The 20,889-nt window shown below is 38.4% G+C and overlaps 2 protein-coding genes across 5 annotated transcripts; both read right to left on the reverse strand.

The window, feature by feature from the left end:
- Window positions 1–6,169: 6,169 nt before the first annotated feature.
- Window positions 6,170–11,342, reverse strand: rps24 (ribosomal protein S24). Of its 4 annotated transcripts, XM_042502599.1 has the most exons (7): window positions 11,256–11,342; window positions 10,480–10,545; window positions 9,192–9,401; window positions 8,453–8,566; window positions 8,187–8,189; window positions 6,857–6,877; window positions 6,170–6,263 (listed from the first exon to the last, which is right to left on the reverse strand). In XM_042502599.1, the coding sequence occupies exons 1-6, from the start codon at window positions 11,256–11,258 to the stop codon at window positions 6,872–6,874; spliced, it is 402 nt and encodes a 133-aa protein (XP_042358533.1). In that variant the 5' UTR covers window positions 11,259–11,342; the 3' UTR covers window positions 6,170–6,263; window positions 6,857–6,871. The 4 variants fall into 4 exon arrangements, with proteins under 4 accessions (XP_042358533.1, XP_042358535.1, XP_042358536.1 ...); XM_042502601.1 differs by lacking the exon at window positions 8,187–8,189; XM_042502602.1 differs by lacking the exons at window positions 6,857–6,877; window positions 8,187–8,189.
- Window positions 11,343–14,653: 3,311 nt separating this feature from the next.
- eif4ebp2 (eukaryotic translation initiation factor 4E binding protein 2) lies at window positions 14,654–20,879 on the reverse strand. The gene is made up of 3 exons (XM_042502144.1): window positions 20,578–20,879; window positions 17,337–17,516; window positions 14,654–16,109 (listed from the first exon to the last, which is right to left on the reverse strand). Exons 1-3 carry the CDS (start codon window positions 20,708–20,710, stop codon window positions 16,078–16,080), a joined length of 345 nt encoding a protein of 114 aa, XP_042358078.1. The 5' UTR covers window positions 20,711–20,879; the 3' UTR covers window positions 14,654–16,077.
- Between the last annotated feature and the right edge of the window lie 10 nt (window positions 20,880–20,889).

Genomic DNA, 20,889 nt, shown 5'->3' on the forward strand with positions numbered 1-20,889 from the left:
TTGGTCTCAGACTGCTATCGGAAAACCATGTACCACAGTCATATTGGTGCTTTGGAAGCTGCATGATGCAACGTTAAGTCCCAAACACAAATTTGTTTCATTGATTGAACAAAAACTGGACCGAGCTTGAGCTCGAGGGAGCTTTTTGTTCATAAATTGAATCTATAAATTTGTCCATATGCAGTTAATGTCCCACAATAAGGATAAGTTAGGAACCATTTGGGTTTATGGGAAGTAATTTCTCTCTGCTTTTTATAACTTGTTTTTTTCCTCATCCCCACTGGATTCACATAGATGTCCCTCTAAAGCCTACAAGATGCTATGAATGGCATTTGAAGAGTGGGACCAAGATATTTAAAGGAATACTTTGATATTTTTAGAAAATGCCCTTATTTGTTTTTCTGCTGAGGGTGAGATGGCAAGATCGGTATGCCACTCACACATCACTCTATTAAATATGAAGTTAAAGGTGCCGCACAAGTATACTACCATAGCTTAGCATAAAGGCTGAAAACTAAGGGAGACAGTGCAGAATATAAACTCATAAAAACACAACCTTTTCCTATTTACACTCCAGTTTTTGAGATTACATGTTCACTGTTTTGAGATGCAACTAAGTACCTTTACTCAAGTACAATTCTTATGTACAATTATGTTACACTGTTTATGCTTCTACTCTGTTACATTTTGGAGGCATATATTGTAGCCTACTTTTTATTACAGTTCAAGATTTAATTTGCAGATCAATATTAATCTGCAAACAAACACAAAATACACATCAGCTAAGAAATGATGATGTATTGCTACAGATTAGGCTACCCCGCAGTAATGAAAACAACCCCCACCTTTAACAGCTGCAACATTAAATGATGTAGGCTTACACATTAATGCATCATTAGTTATAATTCAGTAATATAATATGAAATGGGTGATTACGGGTTAGTACTTTTACTTTGTACTTTAGGTGGGCCTATATTTGCATGCTAATATTTTTGTACTTTTACTTGACTACAGTTTTGAATGCATTTTTAACTTGCAATACAGTGTTTTTACTGTGTAATTTTTGTGCTAAGTTAAGTTGGCCCTCTATTGTGAGAGTGGTATCAGCCCCCTCACCTGACTCTATCTTGGCATGAAAGATAAGAATAAGAAGCCACTGAATAACACTAATATTAATATCATTTAATCCTTTGAAACCTGGATCGTCATCAGTTTTATTGTGCCTTTCAAAAGCATTTCAACCTTTGAAACATTTAGCAAATGTGTGCGATTTCTTTCATAAACATGGGAAGGAAAAAAGGCAATAAACAACATTGCATGAAAGGTCTTACAAATTGCAAAAAAAATGTAAAAGGTGACAAGAGAGAATCATTTGGAAATTAATACAAATTGATACATTTATAATTATAAATATCAGAAATTGTTAATGAAATATATCCTTTTTATTTTATTTTAGCACTTTCTCAGGTTTATAGGAGATAACTTTTTTAAAACTAATTTCTTGCTAATATTTTGGTCTTTTTGTGAGTTGCTAATTATCTACTCTCCGTCTATCTGTTTGCCATTTAACCTGTATTGAACCACAATGCTATATAATTTAGGACAACCACAGCAGCAACAAATATCTTTGTGAGTTATTACAAAAGGAAGGTGGTTGTTCTAAATTATATAGCATTGTGGTTCAATTCAGTTTAATTGGCAAATTGATGGACGACGATGAATAGCTTGAAAAACGATGTGCATGTAACAATTTTTTGCACAATCCTGATATCCTTTCTCTAAAACCCAAGGACACACATGCACACATGATTCCTCAATAACTGCTCACCCACACACACACACACACACACACACACACACACACACACACACACACCTTACAGTCTGGAGAGTACAGCATGGCTATCACACAGAGCATTCCATCATACTGTCACTCACATCTGCTGCCCTTTCTCATTACCGCACCCTCCCGGTTCCCCCTCTCTCCTTTACCTCCCCTTCAGCCCCCCCACAACCATCCACATTATTCTCCCCTTTCTCCCTGCTCCAAAGACTACCCTTCCACACCAACAAAAATGAACAGAATTTCCGTGGACGTACATAGGTGGTTGGAGGCAGGTGGGCTGTCACGCTTTTACACCGCTCTGATGTCCTCAGAGCCTGAGACAGCATGTTTGCAGGCTGGAAAAAAGCCAGCAAGTGCTTTCACTTCACCTCACATGATTGAAACCAAGAAGGGATTTTTCACATGTGCACATCGGTTAGAGTGCCAGAATTAGACAGCAGGTTTCACATTTTTCACCTCTGCCTGAACCAGTGAAAATGTGTAAACACCATTGTTGCATTTCAGCGACTATACAGTATATCCACAGGAGCTCTGTCTGTTTGGGCAGATGTAGTTTGCTGCAGTCTCTGCCGTTTTTTCTTCCCCTCCCTCAGTTTGCCATTTTCAGAGAGGGATAAATGACAAAACCATGTCAGGCTGGTGATGCAAAGAGGATAATTAGGATTCACGAAACACAGTTTGTCCTCAAAAGCAAATCACTTCCCTGGTGCTCAGGGGCTACCAAGGCACAGATCATTTTATATATCAGCACCTAGCAACTGGCAGATGGAGTGAACTTAGTGCAGGCTGCCAAAGCTGATAGGACACTGCAGGACTGCAAAATGAGCTGTGATGATTCCCCTGCTGAGGCCAACAAGAGAGACATACCTCATTAAGATGCATAGCATCCTCGACTGCCCGGCCACACTTTACAGCACCGAGTTGCCCCTTTGCAAAAATGTTCAGAGACACTGAAAACATACAGTTTGTACCTGATGGTCGCAAAACAAACAGCGGCCAGCTTGACAATTATAAACCTACATGTGGTAGAACATCAAAATATAAACTACATCGCCATATAATACCCAGTTTAGACCATCACTGTTACACATTAATGAACTGGTACACACAATATTACGACGTGGAAAACAGCAAGACCATTGTCTTTGACATCTACTGCAGCCATTGATATCTGCATGGACATGCTGGCAAAAACACACAGCGAGTCATCAGGAATTCTGTCCATTTTCTCCTTATAGTACCACAACTCAACTCTCTGCATGGAGAGAGACAGGCCATTAAAACCGCACCTGTTGTGAGGGCGTAAACATGGGTTCCTCAAAGCCATCTATCATAAGCTGGACTGCAAAAACACTTTTGTTGTACAAGCAGGCAGAGGAATATTCTCATTACAAAACTCCTTTCTGCCCTAAAGGAAATCAGAGGTGAATATAGGGCTTCATGGTTTTATTTGGTATGCACGGGGGTCCCTGGAGGCCCTCGACAAAGCTTTCTGTTGCTGAAACCGCAGCTGACGTACAGTGTGCCTGCAAACGTACAAGCTTGCATTGCATTTGCTCAGCATCTCAACACTGTATAAATCCAGCCACGGGGTCCAGATTTTGTCCTTAGTCATTAGTTCAAGGTCCACATATAAGATAATTTACCACAGTCAATTTAATTTTACAATTTATTTCTTTTTTTTGCACAAAACCTTGGCTTAGAAAACAATAAAATAAAACAAATTGCAAGAATTAAGTGGAATTACTTAAAACAAAAACAGTATATATTATTTTTTCAAAATCAGTGATGTAAAAACACTGAAAAGAAACTGCATGTTTATAGGCCAAATAATACCAAGAACAGGGCAACAGAGGAAGCTGTCCTTCAAAATTCAAAATAAAGATTTGACATGTTTTGGGGTCACTTGCAGTCCATTCAGAGTGGACCCGGGACCCACTTTTGGACCACAACCCAACAGTTGGGAACCACTGATCTAAATGATCTCCATCCTCAACCATTTCCTCAGTGTATTTCTTCCTGTTACTCTCAATAATGCTCCATACATTTCATTAGCCTGCTACCTATCACTCACCCAACGCCTGAGACGAAGGAGGGGGCCAGAAGATAAGAAACAGGAGCAAGAAGAGTGAGTGAGACACTGAGAAAAGATGCTGCAGGGACAGAAGAGCGCAAAAGAGAGACAAAGACAGAGTGGCAGAGACTCCTGGGACGGAGCGACAGGGCTGTGGAGAGAGGAGCTTAATTTCCCAACACCATCTGTTACCAGTCCCTGGGTTGAAAGCTCCACTTATGTCAAACCTCCCACAACCACACACCAGTAGAGCACCACAGAGCTGTGAGAGACCCCACTGTCTTTTCCTTGTGTCCCCTGCACCCCCTTTTTTCTCCCCTACACCTATGCACCCACTCTCATCTTCAACACACACTTCAGCTGATAAATGAACATGCCTGCTTTTTTCTGGGTCATTGTGGGTTTAAGATTGTGTTGAGGAAAAAATAATTATTTGGGCACCAACATGTTAGATGTCCCTGTGCTCTAAAGGAAAATTTCCTTTTAACATATTAACATTTACATCCTTCACCGTCCACTTTATCAATGGGGGTCTTGATACAGTAACTGTTGTGTTCAGAGTCCAAATTACCTCGATAAACTGTCAGTGTTTAATCTTAGCCGGCTGGCATCGATTGAAGGAAAGCCCACAGGGGATGCTGGGTATATATAGGCCCTTCTACTGGGAAAGAAGGGCCCACAACTCAAAATGTGTCAATGGAAGTGCCTCCAAGCTACTGTTTTCCCTTTTTCGTGGTGGTGAAGGCACTGAGGACTCTGGTGAAGAAGTGTCTGGCCTACATTCAAGTAGCAGCATGAAAATATGTCAAATTGCAGGGATGAAGACAATTATATGTAATATATATTACGTGGAGCTCAAGTGTGGCCCCTAATAATGATGCTCTGGAGGAGGGTGTTATCTGCAACTAAGTGAAGGTCACAAGTTATCATTTTTAGCATTTTAGTGCTTTGCAGATTCTTCTTGATGTATGCTTTCATTATGAATAAAATGAGCTGTATATCTTCCCTAATGTTTTAACCTTTCTCTTCAGTTTCTTATTGGAAATATACATTTCTCCCGGTCTGAAACCAAAAAGAAAAATTCCCTAGGGCAGACCTGATTGCCGCTCCGACATGAGGAAATGCTGATATCCATAAAAGAAGGGGAGACATCAGGAGGCAGGGGGGTTACCCCGAGGACAGACCATTCCCTGGCATTTTAATCACTTCATTTACACACTCTCTCAGGGTATTTCTATGCAAATTATCTCAAAAGGTCACAGCGCAAATAGGGATATCTATTCTGTTCCAAATGGTGTTTATAAACAGAAAAAGGCAAAAGTCCACACACAGACTGGCTTATCTGTGCATTAATACAATTTAGCCATCAGGGCTTTGCCTCTAGGATGAACTACTGATGAATACTTTATCCAACAGGTAAATACTTCAAATTACAGCTTGAGTGTATGTCACCGCTTACATTTCCTGCAGCGAAGAGAGTCCTCATGTGGCCATTTGGGTTACTACAGTTAAGTCTTTAAACTTATTTTGAACATCAATGGCCACACCAATACGATGAGAATAATATTAAGTCCACCATTATGGGATTTTATGCCACCTGCAATTTATTTTGCAATTTCTCATAACATTTTCTTAATTAGCATAATGAAGAAAATGTTATGAGAAATTGCAAAATACAGAAAATGTGCCTCAAAGTGGTCTGCACATTTTAAGGAAGCCTTAAAAGAAATTTTATGAAAATAAAGCTCTTTATAATCCAGTTATTAACATTTTACCATTTTCAAAGCCAATAAGTAGCACATCAATGACTGATCGATAAAAGGATCAGTTATTTGGCTGCTCAAGTAGTTTCATTGCAAGACCACCAGATGTCCCCATCGACAACATTCAGGTTTGTGCAACTTCAAGTACAATATGAAACAAAAGCAAATGTGTTTTTATGTATTTTGTACTGAAAACTACCCTGGATTCCTTAGAAACACAACATAGTGATATCAAAGCCACGTCAGCAGCTTGTGCATTGCTGTCATTCAGCAGCCGACAAATACAACTTAAGTCACCTTGAGTAGTGATTCTTGGCTGCCAACTGTCTTGAGTCAACACAAACAGGAACTCAATCTTTTACAGAGACACCCTCACACCCACTGACTTGTTTTACAGCAACGAGTCTGCAGAGATATGAGCTGAGCATAAAATAACGGCATCAAATAAATAAATGGTTGTTTGAATGAATATACCCAAGGACAAGATTTTTTTTTTTTCAAATTTTTTCCAAAGTTTATTTGATGACAATTTACAAGAACATCTTGAGCACGGAGATCCTCCCCTGGCTGTCCGGGCTCACTGTAGACAAATAACAGCAAATTAATACAAGAGCAAATTTATTTTTGACAACAAACTTCCTAGACATTGCAATAACAAAGTTTAATGCAAACTGAGACAATGGATGTTTAACAGTATTTTTAGGTGAGACAAACAGTTTTAACCAAAACATCAGTTTGCAGAAACTATAAAAAACATTGTTATGACTTGACATTTTTAAGAAAACACATTCCAGTGAGAAATTCACACACTGGCAGGCTTTTAGTTCAACTGCCCCAAACTCAACACACTAGAAAAACCTACAACCCACATGCTACACTCATTTTCTGCCTCTATAATTACAGATCTGAAGCATCATCCAAGCCTTTATGTATGTTTAAATGTACAGCAGAGAGGGTGCAGCCTAATTGATATACCCATTATAGCAGAGACAGAGGTACGGAGGACTGAGGTTGAGGGAAAACCTATTAGTAGGGGGTTTGAAACAACATGGGAAAGTGGGGAAACACTGAAGGAAAACTGCGGGGGGAAAGTAAGGCGTGACATGCATGGCACAACTCAGCTCTATCAGCTTTTGATGTGCTACACGATGGCACACCATGCTGCTGCTATACCTGCACACTGACACTTCATTTCTGCAAAAGAAATCCATGGGAAGCAAAATCAAGAACAAAAGATGGAACAGAAACGTTAACATGTTGAAAAACTGAAACATGGAATAGAAAAGATCTCTGAATGGATCTGCAGAGGCTGCACAACACAGGTTGTTTACCACATTTAGAGCCAAGCCAATGAAAACCAGGGTACATACGCTGGACAATGTCAATATTTTACAAGTCAGCTGAGCTGAAGATATTACTGGTGCAGCAGTATGGTATTTAACAGTCAGGGTGGGTTTTGCAATTCAGAGATCTATTCTAGGTGACTTTAGGCCAGTGATTGGTGCCATAGAGGGTACAGGTGTATGCAGGGATTCATTAAAACACAAATTAAACCATAAATTTTTACAGATTAGTACTGGATTTAAAAAAAAAAGAAGAAAAAAAATCCTTTTTTGGCTGTAGGATCTCCTCACACTGCCATTTTGCCTGGGTCCAGACTTTGAAATTTGCTCACTCTACAAGCTTAAGTTGACTTGAGGGATGTGTCTGGCATAGGGGTTGACCGACACCGGTTTTTCAGGGCTGATACAGATACTGATTATCAGTAGTTGAAGAGACCAATAGGTGGTATTTGGAACTGATATACATTAACAATACAAATCAACCAGGCCGATAATCTGATGACCTATAGAGTCTGGCATTGTGACATTAAACCGTGGTTTCGCAGTTTAAATACCAATAAACCTGTATGGCAGACTCAATTAGACAATCAGCGCCATGGACGGGACTTGCGTCATTGTCGAGATGCTTTCGAGCAGCAGACCAGAACCAATGAGGAGTAATAACAATGGCCAACACAACAGAGCAGACAGACACTGCTATCAAGGCTGTTCTAATCTACATCTGCTCAATATCACGCGACAGCGTCGTTTGTTTGACTTTGCTCAGTTTCTCTTTTAAAATCTCGTCAAAACCGGTATGCTGGCAGTGTGGACTCCAGTTTGAGTGGACGAAATGTCGGACTGAAGATGGAAACTGAGTGTACCGAGTTTATAATCCTGTCTGACATCAGGCAAACTGTCATTAGATAGATCTACAACACTATTAGTTTTCAGGTCAAATCGGTAATCATTAGTATTATCAGAGGGAATTACCAGGTAAGTATTCACCAGTGGGTAAAATCCTTTCATATTGGATGCATCAGGTGCATCCAGAGGGAAAAGGATGAAGGTTTTTTACTTTAAAGTGGGTAGGTGAGGGTGTAAAGGGAGGAGTTAGCTAGTATCTAAAACTCCTTGATTATCTGCACACTGCAGTTAGTCTATTTAAGCACAACATTTACCTTCTACAGTTCCAGAAGAACATTTGATACGATTGGAAAGATGACAAAGGAAATTAAAACAGTAAGAGTCGTGGGAAAAAAAGATTAGCAGGGTAGGAAAAGAAGAAATGCAATGAAGAAAGAATCAAGTGCACTGAAAGAAATGATGCCCTCCTTTGCTCCTCAGATTAGGAAAGGCAATAAATAACTTTCATTCCCCTGTGGCATAATATCACAAGAAATATGATTTGAAGTTGGTACAAAGCATATAAAAACGTTCACAATACCTTTTTGCCAGCAGCGCCCACACTGGCTTTCTTGATGCCTCGTACTTTCTTCATTCTGTTCTTGCGTTCCTTGCGCTGTTTCCTTGAGGTCTTCTTTTTCTCATAGAGACCATGCTGAGGAACACAAAAGCAATCATGACTTAGTGATACGATAATGTTTTCACAATAATCGTTCCATTCTGCAAACTCATTAGATTGCATTAAAGGCTTGTAAGACATTTATAGCAACAATACACCAACTTTACTGCATCACAAAATGGATTAATGACAGCTACAATGACAGAAAAAGGTCTATGACAAGCACCGAATGATGTGCTTTAACACCGTGTTAGGTTCTATGGTGGGCCTTGGCTGACTAGGTAGCAACAGGTCAACTGCTTTGTCAGTTCACAAGATATAATTTGCTGCTACAAAAATGATTCAAGTAAGATAAACAGAACGAAAAACTTCACCTTATTAGATAAAATAGATTTTCAAAGTTTTCCTTGAGGGACATTATTTACAGTTGAAAAAAGGTAGTAAATCGCACTATATATCACAATATGTGTTATTACAACACTCCATAGATAACAACATGTGTAAAAACACTATAATTTTGTACTGTGGCATTAGTATCATGATAGTATCACATTGTGGGGCCAATGGTGATTCCCACCCCAGGTGAAATTGGGATGCCTACTGCGAATAAACAAAACTGTCGGTGAATCAAATCAATCATTCACAGTGGTTCAAAACTCACTCTGGCCAGTCTGTGTTTGGGCTCATTCTTCTTGGCATAGTCTAGGGACTCGTACACCATGGCAAAGCCTGTTGTCTTGCCGCCACCAAACTGAGTCCTGAAGCCAAATACGAACACAACGTCAGGGGTGGTCTTGTACATCTTGGCAAGTTTCTCCCTGATTTCAGTCTTGGGGACTGTGGCCTTGCCGGGATGCAGGACATCGACGACCTACAGAGAGGACAGAGTGAATACATGAATGCATCAAAATCAGAGAAGGATTTATTGACAAATAGGCTGTCACTTACAAGGAATTTGCCTTTTTTTTTTTTGCTTTTTTGGTGCATACATTAAACATAAAAGATACACATAAAGAGGTACAAAAACAAGGCAAAGTACTGTTATGAATATCAATACAAAAAAGAAAAATTACAATACAAATATGGCAAAGACGCTTTTAAGAATTACAATAAAGTTCCTGCACATTTTCACAGACAAAATTATAAAAAATGTAATAATAAGGATAAGCATTGGCTTCAATGTGTCCACAGAACTTAAGGGTGTGATTACAGTGCGTCTCTACACACACACACACACACACACACACACACACACACACACACACACGAGTCTCCCTTTCCATATCAAACGCTGCTGCACTGCATCGCATCACATCACTTGTCTTTAAGGGGAAGGCTTGGCTGGTATAAGTGACGGGAAATGAAAACCTTGTGAGTTTTTCTTTTGTATCAAACAACAAATTAGTAGTATTTCAAAATTAATTAGAGTCAATTTGCCTTACTTGACATTGCAGGTCCTTTGATTTAACTACTGTGTGTCGCAATGTCGGTGCTGAAACAATATATCATGCAGTCCTAATCAATGCACATTAGAGCTTCTTTAGGTCAACAGCTAACTTACAGAAAATGAATTTTCTGTTATCTTAAATTAATCATAGGGTTTGATTTTGATATGATTCAATTTGTTTTGAACATGTCGAAAAAGGAAATTGAGATATTATTACACAAAGGCAGCCAGACAAAAAAGTAATATTTACAGACAATGAAAAACAAAGATTATCTCAATGACTTTTCCAAAACTTTCTGGATTTTTTACTGATTAGGCAACTTTTCTAAGCCTGGAAAGTGAGATAGGGAAATGTCATGATTTTTCCCAGTTTCTAATGACCATGGCACACTATGTACAGGTTTGTGTAGACTACCTAAGCATTAATCAGGTATATAAGAGAATAAAGCTCAACTCAGGATGGCATCAACACAATAAACACTTCAAAGATTTACAAACTCACCATTTGCTTCCTCTGAAGCAGCCGGTTCGTCATGAACTTGCGGGTCCTGACTGTCACTGTGTCATTCTGGAGATGGGAGAGAGATGATGATGCTTATTGCCAGAAAATGTTGCCAAAATTCAAATCGCAACCTCACACTTCAAAGCTCAACACTAAAAGCAGCAGCTCACCTCACCAGGTATCACAATAACACATGCTGTCACGTTACCTCTTAGCTGCCCTGGATATCTCGTGGGCTAAAGAAGCTCGCTTACCACAGAAAATAAATACCTCCAAGGCCTAAATGCAGACAGTTTCTTCTAAAAAAAAACAGCTGATAAGCCTGAGTATTTCTCTTATAGCAGTAACATTATTCCTGTTCGCATGAGGGCCTGCCATGACTACCACTGTACTGTATGCTAACGTTAGCCGCTAGGAGCTCGGACTCATTTACAGACTAATTATTTACGTGTAAATACACCTATGTGTGTTTGAGCCACTGCATATGTTAAAGACAATCTGTAGTGAGTAAAACGTAATGAAAACACAAAGTGGAAACTTTACAAATGTCCCAAATCAGGTAAATAGAGAGTGTGTAACGTCCGGGTAGACACCAGTTACGATAGCATCTGGATAGTGTCGCTGAATTTACTCTGACAGAATCGTCTCACGTCCATATTGACATTTTATTGCACATTATACTTGTACGATCACTTCGTGACCATGTAATGTGTGCAGATGGACGGATGGCCTCGATGATGAACGGATTTTACTTGATATTTTACTACAACACTCACCATCTTGACGCCGGCCTCGCTCAGGGACGTAGAAAAGGAGGAAGGACCGGCAGGCGGCCGGATTAATGCCTGCAGAAAAATCAGCAGGCACGCTCTTGTCTTGCCTGACGTAAAAACGCAAACAGTTCAAACAAACAGAAGTTTTTCGATTTTTTTTTGTTTCAAGTAACGTGGTATTTAGTTGGTACATAATCAAGTATTTCAAATGAAAGAAATTGAATACATAAGGTTCATGCTTACATCCATAAAATATAAAAACTTTGAAACAGAAACCGTCTGGCTATGGAATGCTATTTTAGTCAATGTTCAATCAATCAATCACTAAATAAATACGCAAACATGGGTAGGAAATAAATAAATATAACTGTGACTCTATTTATTTATTTAATGGTTATTTATTGATGTATTTATTATTTATTTATTGATTTTTTTATATTGAGTAAAATTCCATTTTATACTGGCTGTTTTGGGTGTGTAAATTGTATTTTTTTTTAAAAAAATGATTTTTTTAATACTTTATTTCAAGCTATTAAACAGTACAATATCTTATTGAAATCAAATTCTAGCATTCTTCCAAACAATATAAACAGCAAATCTATATTTTCAGTTAATATAAACAATAAATTATACATATGTTTAAATAAAAGTAAAAATAAAACAATATTAGATGTACATGGTGGCAATAAATATCATGAAGGCAATGTGTTTTGAGACCCCTTTGGAAATGAATACAGTAAGCCCATATGGTGGTAGAGCCAACTCATTAAGTAATACAAAACAAACCTTTGACCTTGGTCAATATAACAGAAATTGTGACATATTTAGACAGATTTTTTTCTATCAGTTGATATTTGTTCATAAGAAAATACTTCTTTAATTAATTACTAAACCAAGTAAATGAGGGTTTCTGATTTTTCCTTTAAATAAATGAATAATTATATTGCCCAAATTAGGTATTTCTTTGGAGAGATTAAATTGTAAAGTACTGTTGGTAAACTGGTAAACTTAAGAAAATGCTAGCTGAAGTTCCTCTTTAGTCCACAAGACGTCAGTCAGTCAATGACTGTGAGGGCCATTTAAAGATTTCATAAACCAAAGTATTCATTGTTTAAGTAACTAAAGAGAGTAATAAACACATGGTAGTCATGGAAATGTACAAAATAATTAACTTTAGATGTGCAGAGTTTAAAAGAACTTAAAACTAAGCCTAAATATTGGCACATGGCATGTCTGCACAGCATTTTTTTTGTTTGTTTTACTTCAGTAGTGTATATTTCCTTAAAATGTAGTTAACCAGCTGACATGAAGTGATCCTAGGACGTTTTGAGACCCCTTGGACTCTGAGGCCTCAAGGCAGTTTCCTACTTTGCCCAGCTGGGGATTCAGACTTGGATGTACACATGAAGAAGAGGTTGTTTAGAAAAATATGAAGTGTTATATTACTGTAGGAGCAATGTCAGGTCATGTGTGTATGAGGTCATGTTGACAAAACTAAATGTCTAACATGTTTAGTGTAGTTGATAAAGGCATCGCAATAGCATTAGAACTGTACATTTATGCACAAGAACCAGATGCGCTGTGTTCAGTGTTTGTAGTGAAACACTTATGTGCAAAACATGTCTACAGGATGCTATTTAAAAATTAGAGTATTAAATTAAGAAAATGCATCTAAAAATACATACTCAACAAAACCACCAGTAAACCTATACACAAAATACATCTACAAATACATTACTGTTACATAAAAAGCACAATTCACATGTTCTGTAAGAGATGTATTAATGGTTAGTTGCCTATAAACAGAATCCCGTGAATTGAAAAAATGAGTGGGTGCAACGACAGAAAATGTTTGCAAAGAGATTTTATGTTTGTTTTTTTATTGAGTGTTTGTGATGTGACATTTCAGATGTGGAAAGAGGGCTTTGCTCTGTGGCACAGCGTGAATCAGAGTCACAGAGACGACACACGGAGAAACATTGTGGTGAAAACATACAGACGATATTCCAGCTCCTGACTGAAACACAGTGAGAATAGTGGCTCATAGAAAGTCATGTTAAATGACTCCGTTCCTGTTTTTGTCACATTCAAAACAGCCAACCACACAAAACAGAGACAATAAAAACAAGACATCTTATTTCCTTTGTTACGGAACTTTATTGATCTTGCAGCAACAGTGTCCACTGGCATTGGAGTTTCATTTAAAATAAAGTTACTTAAAATCATAACAGAAAGTTACAGTAAGTTTGTTTCAAATCTCTTTCAGCACACAATGTTAAGCCCTCATTGTCAAACCAAACTGATTTGAAAAATTTCTGCAATCTGAATTATGATGCTGTAATATAAAGAGTTGTATCGCTAAAAATGTGCAATGCAAATCGGGGTCAAGCAACCCCTCTATGTATTTGTCACCAAACATGGCCAGAATTAATTACAAAGCCAAAAAGAGAAAAAAGAAAATCTTTGATAGACATCATCTCAACCATTCAGTGGTTCCAGGATTACAGAGAAACAAACTTGTGGTGTGAATGAAATTTAAATGAAAAAATTGGAACTTTATGGGGATTTTTATTTGCCAGGTTAAAAGCTGCTATTTGGACAATTAGTACAATTAGCAGACAGGACTATGATTTTGGTTAAAAAAAAACAAAATAAAAAAATTCTTGGGACTAAATGAGCACGTGGTATTCTTTTAACCACATCGCCATCTGAACTTCAGAATCCCAAAACGACATGCGCGTCACCACACTCTCAAACTTCACAGCTGCTTTGAAATAATTTTAAAACCATAAAAAGTATTTGTTTTTCTCAATTGCCAAGTACAATGTTACCTGTTCAATGTTACAGTGAAAAAATAAACATCTGTTGGAAAGTACAAAATGATGACTAGGAGCCTACTTGTAGTTACTGCATCTGATGTAAAGTAAGGCATGGACAGACATGACACATGAAAAGAATAAGGTAATGGATTAAGGACACTGGGGACAGATTTGTAGATTAAGGGACAGAAGCTATCAAGCCTGATGCAAACAAGTCTTCTGGTTCCTTGACACTTGTAACAAATCCAAAGGCTTGACAGTGCTGATACCCAAACAAATAACCTCAATACTGAGAAAATGCACTATAAAATAAAATGCATATAAAACATCTGGATAATTTTCATTTTCTTTTTAAAAAAATCTTGTATTTCAACCAAAACGACCACTGGAATATTTCCACATTATTGTAAATGTTTCCTTCTTTCTTAGATTTATCAAATTATGAACACAATGTTTTTGCCAACAAAACAAACCAGTTAGGGACTGTTCTTTATTTATGAGAGTGGAGGGGGGAGTGCAGTTCAAATAATTTTTTCAATTTCCACTCAAATTTTCAATTTTTTATGTTTTTTTTTTTTTTTAATTTAGCTTGGGGAAGGAGCATTTAAGTTTATATGGTTGTATTTTGTATTTATTTTAAATGCCCTCAGAACCCCAGTGGGTTTAAAAGGCATGCTTTTTTTAATTTCCAAAATCACAAATTTATCATATCCAGAAACTGTGAAATGTGGTTATTTTTTGTGAAGGGAGGGTCATGTGTTGTCCTATAGTCACTAAGAGAGGCTCAAGGAAAGATATTTGTAGCTACCAGTAGGGTCATGACATAAAATAAAACTTAATTGTCACACTCCGGCTAACCCCCCTACTCTGATAAATAAAGTACAGGCTCTTAGGTTAAAGTGACATTAAATCTAAAGAAAAAGTATGTTGACTTTTCTCGGCAGGAGAGAAATATAATAATAACCTCTGACAAGGAGGTTATGTTGATGGTTCTGTTTGTTTGTCAGCAGGATTACAGACAAACTACGGGGCCTGATTTTCGTGAAACTTGGCTGTATCATAAGCCAAGGAAGCACCCCTTAAAATTCTGAGCGGATCCGAATCACAGTGTGGATACACAAATCATTTTTCTTGAAAGGTCTGCGCCTTCTGAGTCCTCTTCTAGTTCTACATGAAATGCTTCTTTTCAATTATCAGGGTTTATAATTAGCCTTATGTGATAGTGGGAAATACCCCTGATTATTACAAAATGATTAAATCATGGTCTAAAATTCATCAAAGAAAAAACGTTTTGCCCTGAAAACTGGAAACTCAGACTCATGTTGGTAATGGAAACATAAGTCTTGGAATGAAATCTTCACCCAATTGCAAAATAAAAACACAGCGTCCCTTTGCATACCATCACTGGAAACTAAACCAACCGAACAACTGATAGTAGATAGTTGAGCTTTTCAAGTACATCCAAAAACCAAAAAAAAAAAAAAAACAACAACACTTAAATAACATGCTTAAATGGGTCTTCAAAACCAAAGACTGTGATGAATATCAAAGCGTTTGACTGATTCTAAGGCCAGCACTAAAATGCTCACTTCCTCCCCTGATGAAACTTGGAATATTGTCAGTTTTTGTTTTTTTTTTTTTTGTCCGTGTGCTCTGTTAAAAAACACTCACAGAAAGCTGTAAGATGAGCACTGCAATCTGCTAATTGGACAATGTGTCTGGGTAAATAATATTCAGGCGCACTCCCTAACTGTGTGGTTTTAACAGCGGCTGGTAACCATGGAAATCTTTACAAATAAACCTAGTTTCCACAGTTGGTCACACTGTTCTGTACCTGTATGTATGATACACTGAATCCCCATGTTTACACACATTACATCCAGCAGCGAGACAAAGAGCTAAAGAAGATGGCTGCCATGAGGGCTCACAACATTGGTTTCTACAAGCCAAGCCACTGGCACGGGTGATGCCAGGTCATTTGCTTTTGCTGGTGTCGTTCCAGTCTGTTAGATGTCCATTTCAAACTGAGCATCATCACCTTGAAGGCAAAGAGAAAAAGGTGTTGTGACATGTTTGGCACAATCTTTTTTTTTTTTTTGCTTTTTATAATCATGGTGGTTATTAAGTGGAATAATTACAGAACAACAACAGAGGGTGTGTTTGTTTGAGAAGAGAGGGACGGGTGACTGTACCAAAAAAACACTTTCGTTTACACTCTTATCACTGCGTTCACGAGTAGACTTAAGACTTTCCTCTTTGATAAGGCTTATAGTTAGGGCTGGCTCAGGCTTGCCTTGGACCAGCCCCTAGTGTAGTGCTGTAGCCAAGACAATACCATCATGACTAAGACTATATATACATATATAAACAAAAAACAACAATAAACAATTTTTCTCTGATTTCTATGACGGGTGGCAGCGATTATTGGTGACACAAAAAGTAAAGTACAAATGACTTGCGTGAATGAGCTGAATTTGAAGAAGGAAGTTTTACATCCAATCACAGTAATTATATTAATAAATAAATGCGTTCTGGTCTAAACCAGCTTTGATTATAAATCCGGAGTCAACTACGTCCGAGACCAATAAAAGACCAAGAGAAAATGTGTTCGATTCCAAGACCAAGGCCCTCTAAAAGTGGTCTAGAGACCAGTCTCAAGACCAAGACTGATCTTGAGTACCACAACACTACCCTAGTGAGGCTGATATAGGTGTAGTCTGCCTGGGGACTTACTATGGTACACTGAAATCACCTCCTCTTCTCTCTCTCTCTTTGTTAATTTGCAAACATTCATGGCTTCTTCTCTGGAGCCTTTGTGCTCCCTTGTCTCGAAGATTTCTCGGATCACGGCTACGCCTGGATTGTGGGTCGTGGTTGCGCTGATGCCGTGGTCCTGCCCAACACCTACTACTACGGCTATTATTATTAGTCATACTTCCACTGTTATTATTCACATATGATTATTACTGTCACAAACAAAAATGCAGGCATGTACCATACATACCGTCATAAACTATATTTATCAATATTCATATTTTTCTGACAATTTAAAAAAAAATATTATTACTGTGCATCTCTCTCTTTCCTGTGTATCATTTTGTCATAAACTTCTGTAATTTTATTGTTCTTTATGACATCTATCGCACATCTGTCCATCTTGGAAGAGGTATCCCTCCTCAGGTGGGGTGTTGTGTCCTGTAAAGCCCTCTGCAGAAAATTGTGATTTGTGATAATGGGCTTTATAAATAAAATGGATTTGACTTACCAGTTTTGGGCTTGCCATCATGGTTGTTGATGTGGTTGTTGGCTTCGTTCTTCTTGTTCTCTCTCAGGACATTTTGGTTGGTCACTCCCGGGATGACAGGCAGATGAGCTGGGGGAGTCTGGGCAATGGGAGAGTTGCGCTTCTCCAACAGGAAGTTACGGTCATAGATGATCCGGGTTCCTGCAACAGAACACATATTATGTTTCAGTTACTCGTGCTCTAGCGAAGGAGGAAGTGTAATGCAGGTGCTATCAGATGTGTTTTGAGTCAAAAGGCTGGCTTTCATCCAGGGGGCCCAGATTAAAGCTAACCTGTCTGAAAGCATCTACTTTTCTTACAACAAAGAGTCAAATAGATAAAGACAAAAAAAACAGATAGACAAAAAAAACAAGTCTCAATTAACCCAAAACAGGCAAAAAACAAAGAGACAGATTGGTTGTTGCAAGTCAGTGGTTCCCAAACTTTTGGTCATGTCCCTTAAAGGCATACTTTGCTGATTTTCATCCAGCTTTGTATCATAACAACGTGGGTAGTTTGTGTAAATGAACTGTGGTAAACTTCCCTCCATTTTGCCAGCGCCCAGATATCCCTGCTCATCTGCCTGCATTAATCTATGTCTCATGACATCTTGCAGATTTTTTACTGACTCCAGGACTTTTTTTTCAATTACAGATTGTATTTGACCATTTCCGTAGGGCCTGACGAACACAAAGCATGCATTTTTAAATCTAATCTGACGTACTGCACCAAAATGAGAGTATTCTATTACCACATGAATTAACGAACGGTTAAGTTCATCACACGTTAACTCTGCTGCACTGTCTCCCCAAACTGAGTGCCCAGAATGCACTCTGTCACTCCGAGAGTGCGGTGCTCTGGTTAACCGAATAGTACATTCCAACATTGCTCTGAATTTGCGAACGGTCCACTTTGTGCCACAGTGTGCTCTGGTACTCAGACTAAGCATTTCCGAATACACAAAAAGAGTATAGAAGCAGATTGAGAGCGAATTGCCACTCTCTCTCTGTCAAACTCAGAAAAAACTCGAGCGACCGGTAAAACTAGGCAGTGCTGATCAAAAATAAACCAAGCTGCCTTTACTGCGTTGAATATTTGTCACCTTAAATGTTTGCAGAGACAAATTATTTTCGTGAATCGTTTCACTATAATAGGAGATCATTTGCTACCAGCTGGTTGTCATATTGTTTTTTGCAAAAAGACGAAAATAATACTACATTCAAGTGGGGTCACGTTTACAGTGTTTATGAGAAGTGCCTATTTACCCTTGATGTATTATCTGAATGAGTGGAAATTTTTCAAGAGCTCCAAGTTCACAGCGTTGTTTACATGACTTCCCATGTCGTAAACACAAGTTCATGACTTCAGTTTAAACACAGTATAACTCACATTACATAAGCCACTCGCATGAGTGTTTTTTGGTACGCTGTTGCGCAGTGCATTCTGGTAGTTGGTTTGCCACAGCCCTTTCCCCCTGTTTTCTGGTCACGCAGCACTGATTTCAAAAGTATGTGTGTCTTTCTACTGTATAGACAGCACAGTTTTATGAAAAGACCATATTTCCAGTTGTTAAATACTTTTTTAAGAAGCCAAGAAAACGTGGTAAACAGAAAGTGGTAAACAGACATTTGTTTAACTGTCTTTCTGTTACACAAAAGGTAAACACTGCTCAAACTGCCACAGTTTATACACACAAAATACACAAGGTTCTCTGACTGCACTGACAGGGAGAGCAAGCTACACCTCTACACGGTTTGAATTTAATTGACCAGCTTTTGTTTTCTGTAAAAAAAAAAACCTGTCTCTCTTGTACTGTACATCTTGTTTGTTTCTGAATAAATCGAGTTAACCTTGAACTTAACAGCGCTGCTGGCATCAAAACACATTTATAGTTTTCACACAAATCAGAATCACTGCATCTTTTCCACAGCAGATGCTTTGACTTGTCGTGACAGAAAAGCTCAGTTGGAACGAATGACGATAACAATGACTCAGTTCCAGCAATTATGCGATGAAATGAATTTATCAGTACCACTGTTTTTGACAGGTCAAAATATCAACTGCGACCAAAGACTTTTTAAACTCTACTTTCACTTAAATATTTATTTCACTGATTATGTGTGGCGTACTTCAATGGCTCTATGCCCCTAGTTAGAAAACCATGTACCCTAAGAGTCTCAAACAAAACGTGTGAGTATGAATTAGGTGTGAAATAATAGTCAATTAACTGATAGGTTGATTGATAAAACAAATATTGGCAAATATATCTAAATAATCACTTGGACTCTGCCTTTCTCTGTTCATTGTTGTACGCTGAATATATTTTGGGGTTTTACAAGGCTGCTTGACAAAATCAGACATTTGTCTTGACTGGTGCATTTCAATTAAGGACATGTCTGACTATATATAAAGACAAAAATCCATCACTTTAATTGCATGAATTTAGAAAAAGCCCAAAATAAAAGTCCCATATCTCTCTCTTGAAATTACTTCAAATCGGAAAATCAAGGTGCTATAAAAAAACACTGCTTCACAATTCAATAATTTCAAAAACCGAAATATCTGAGTTCACGACATCTCAAACTACACCTTTACAAACTGTAAATCAAGTATTTTTACTGTTTGTTTGTTTGTTAAAGTTTGCTGAACTGTAAAACATTTAATGGTTTTACTGGTGTGGGCCACTTGACATCAAATTGAGCTGCATGTGACCCCCAAATAAAATTAGAATGAGACCCCTGCTCGATAGTACAGATATAAAGCATGTCAGCAACACAGTGCTGGGATAACAGTCATAGAGTGATATTATGTACATATTATGTATGCGAGATGTACTGCTCTTTCTCATCTGCAAGGGCCTTAAGTTACACATTGCAACCTGGCTATACATAGCTGATGTACAGTATTCGCTACAAGGTGGTCACACTCCTGCTTGCGACGGATAACAAATAAAGCATTTCTTTAAATACAATATAATGACTGCAATAGGTAACAATGCATGCATCAGAATCTCTGCGCTGCAAACCAGCCAACCAGAGAGCCGCAAGAGAGCAGGGGGGCGGGGCTAATCTTTGTTTTTGTTTTGATCAGAACGACACGGCTGCCGATAGGCCAAAGTGACAGCAGCAGTTAAAGGTTTTGTGAGAGTGCAAACAGCATTCAAAGACAATTGCTCCCCATTTTCTTACTAAAAAAAGATAAAGCAGACGGAATATCCATTTACCTCCGGGGGTGGTAGAGAAAAAAGTGCCTCCAGGGGTGGTACAATAGTCATGAGGTAGCTGCGTTGTGTCGTTGATCAACACCGTCCTGGTCGGGATGGCCCAGCTCTCGCTGTGCTGACGACTGGCCGACATTTTTAGCGCCGATTGGGTAACAAATCAAGCAGCTACAGAAAACTGGGGTGTTAATTTCCCGACGGACGGTGGAAACCCGGGCCGTTCCCCACTCTCTTGTGTCTTCCCAAAGCTTTCTTGTCTCTCCTTTCGTCCTCCCAGCCGTCAGCACCGTCCCCTCCCTCAGCAAAGGCAGGAAG

The sequence above is a fragment of the Plectropomus leopardus genome, chromosome 15, assembly GCF_008729295.1.
Source record: "Plectropomus leopardus isolate mb chromosome 15, YSFRI_Pleo_2.0, whole genome shotgun sequence".
Lineage (NCBI taxonomy): Eukaryota > Metazoa > Chordata > Actinopteri > Perciformes > Serranidae > Plectropomus > Plectropomus leopardus.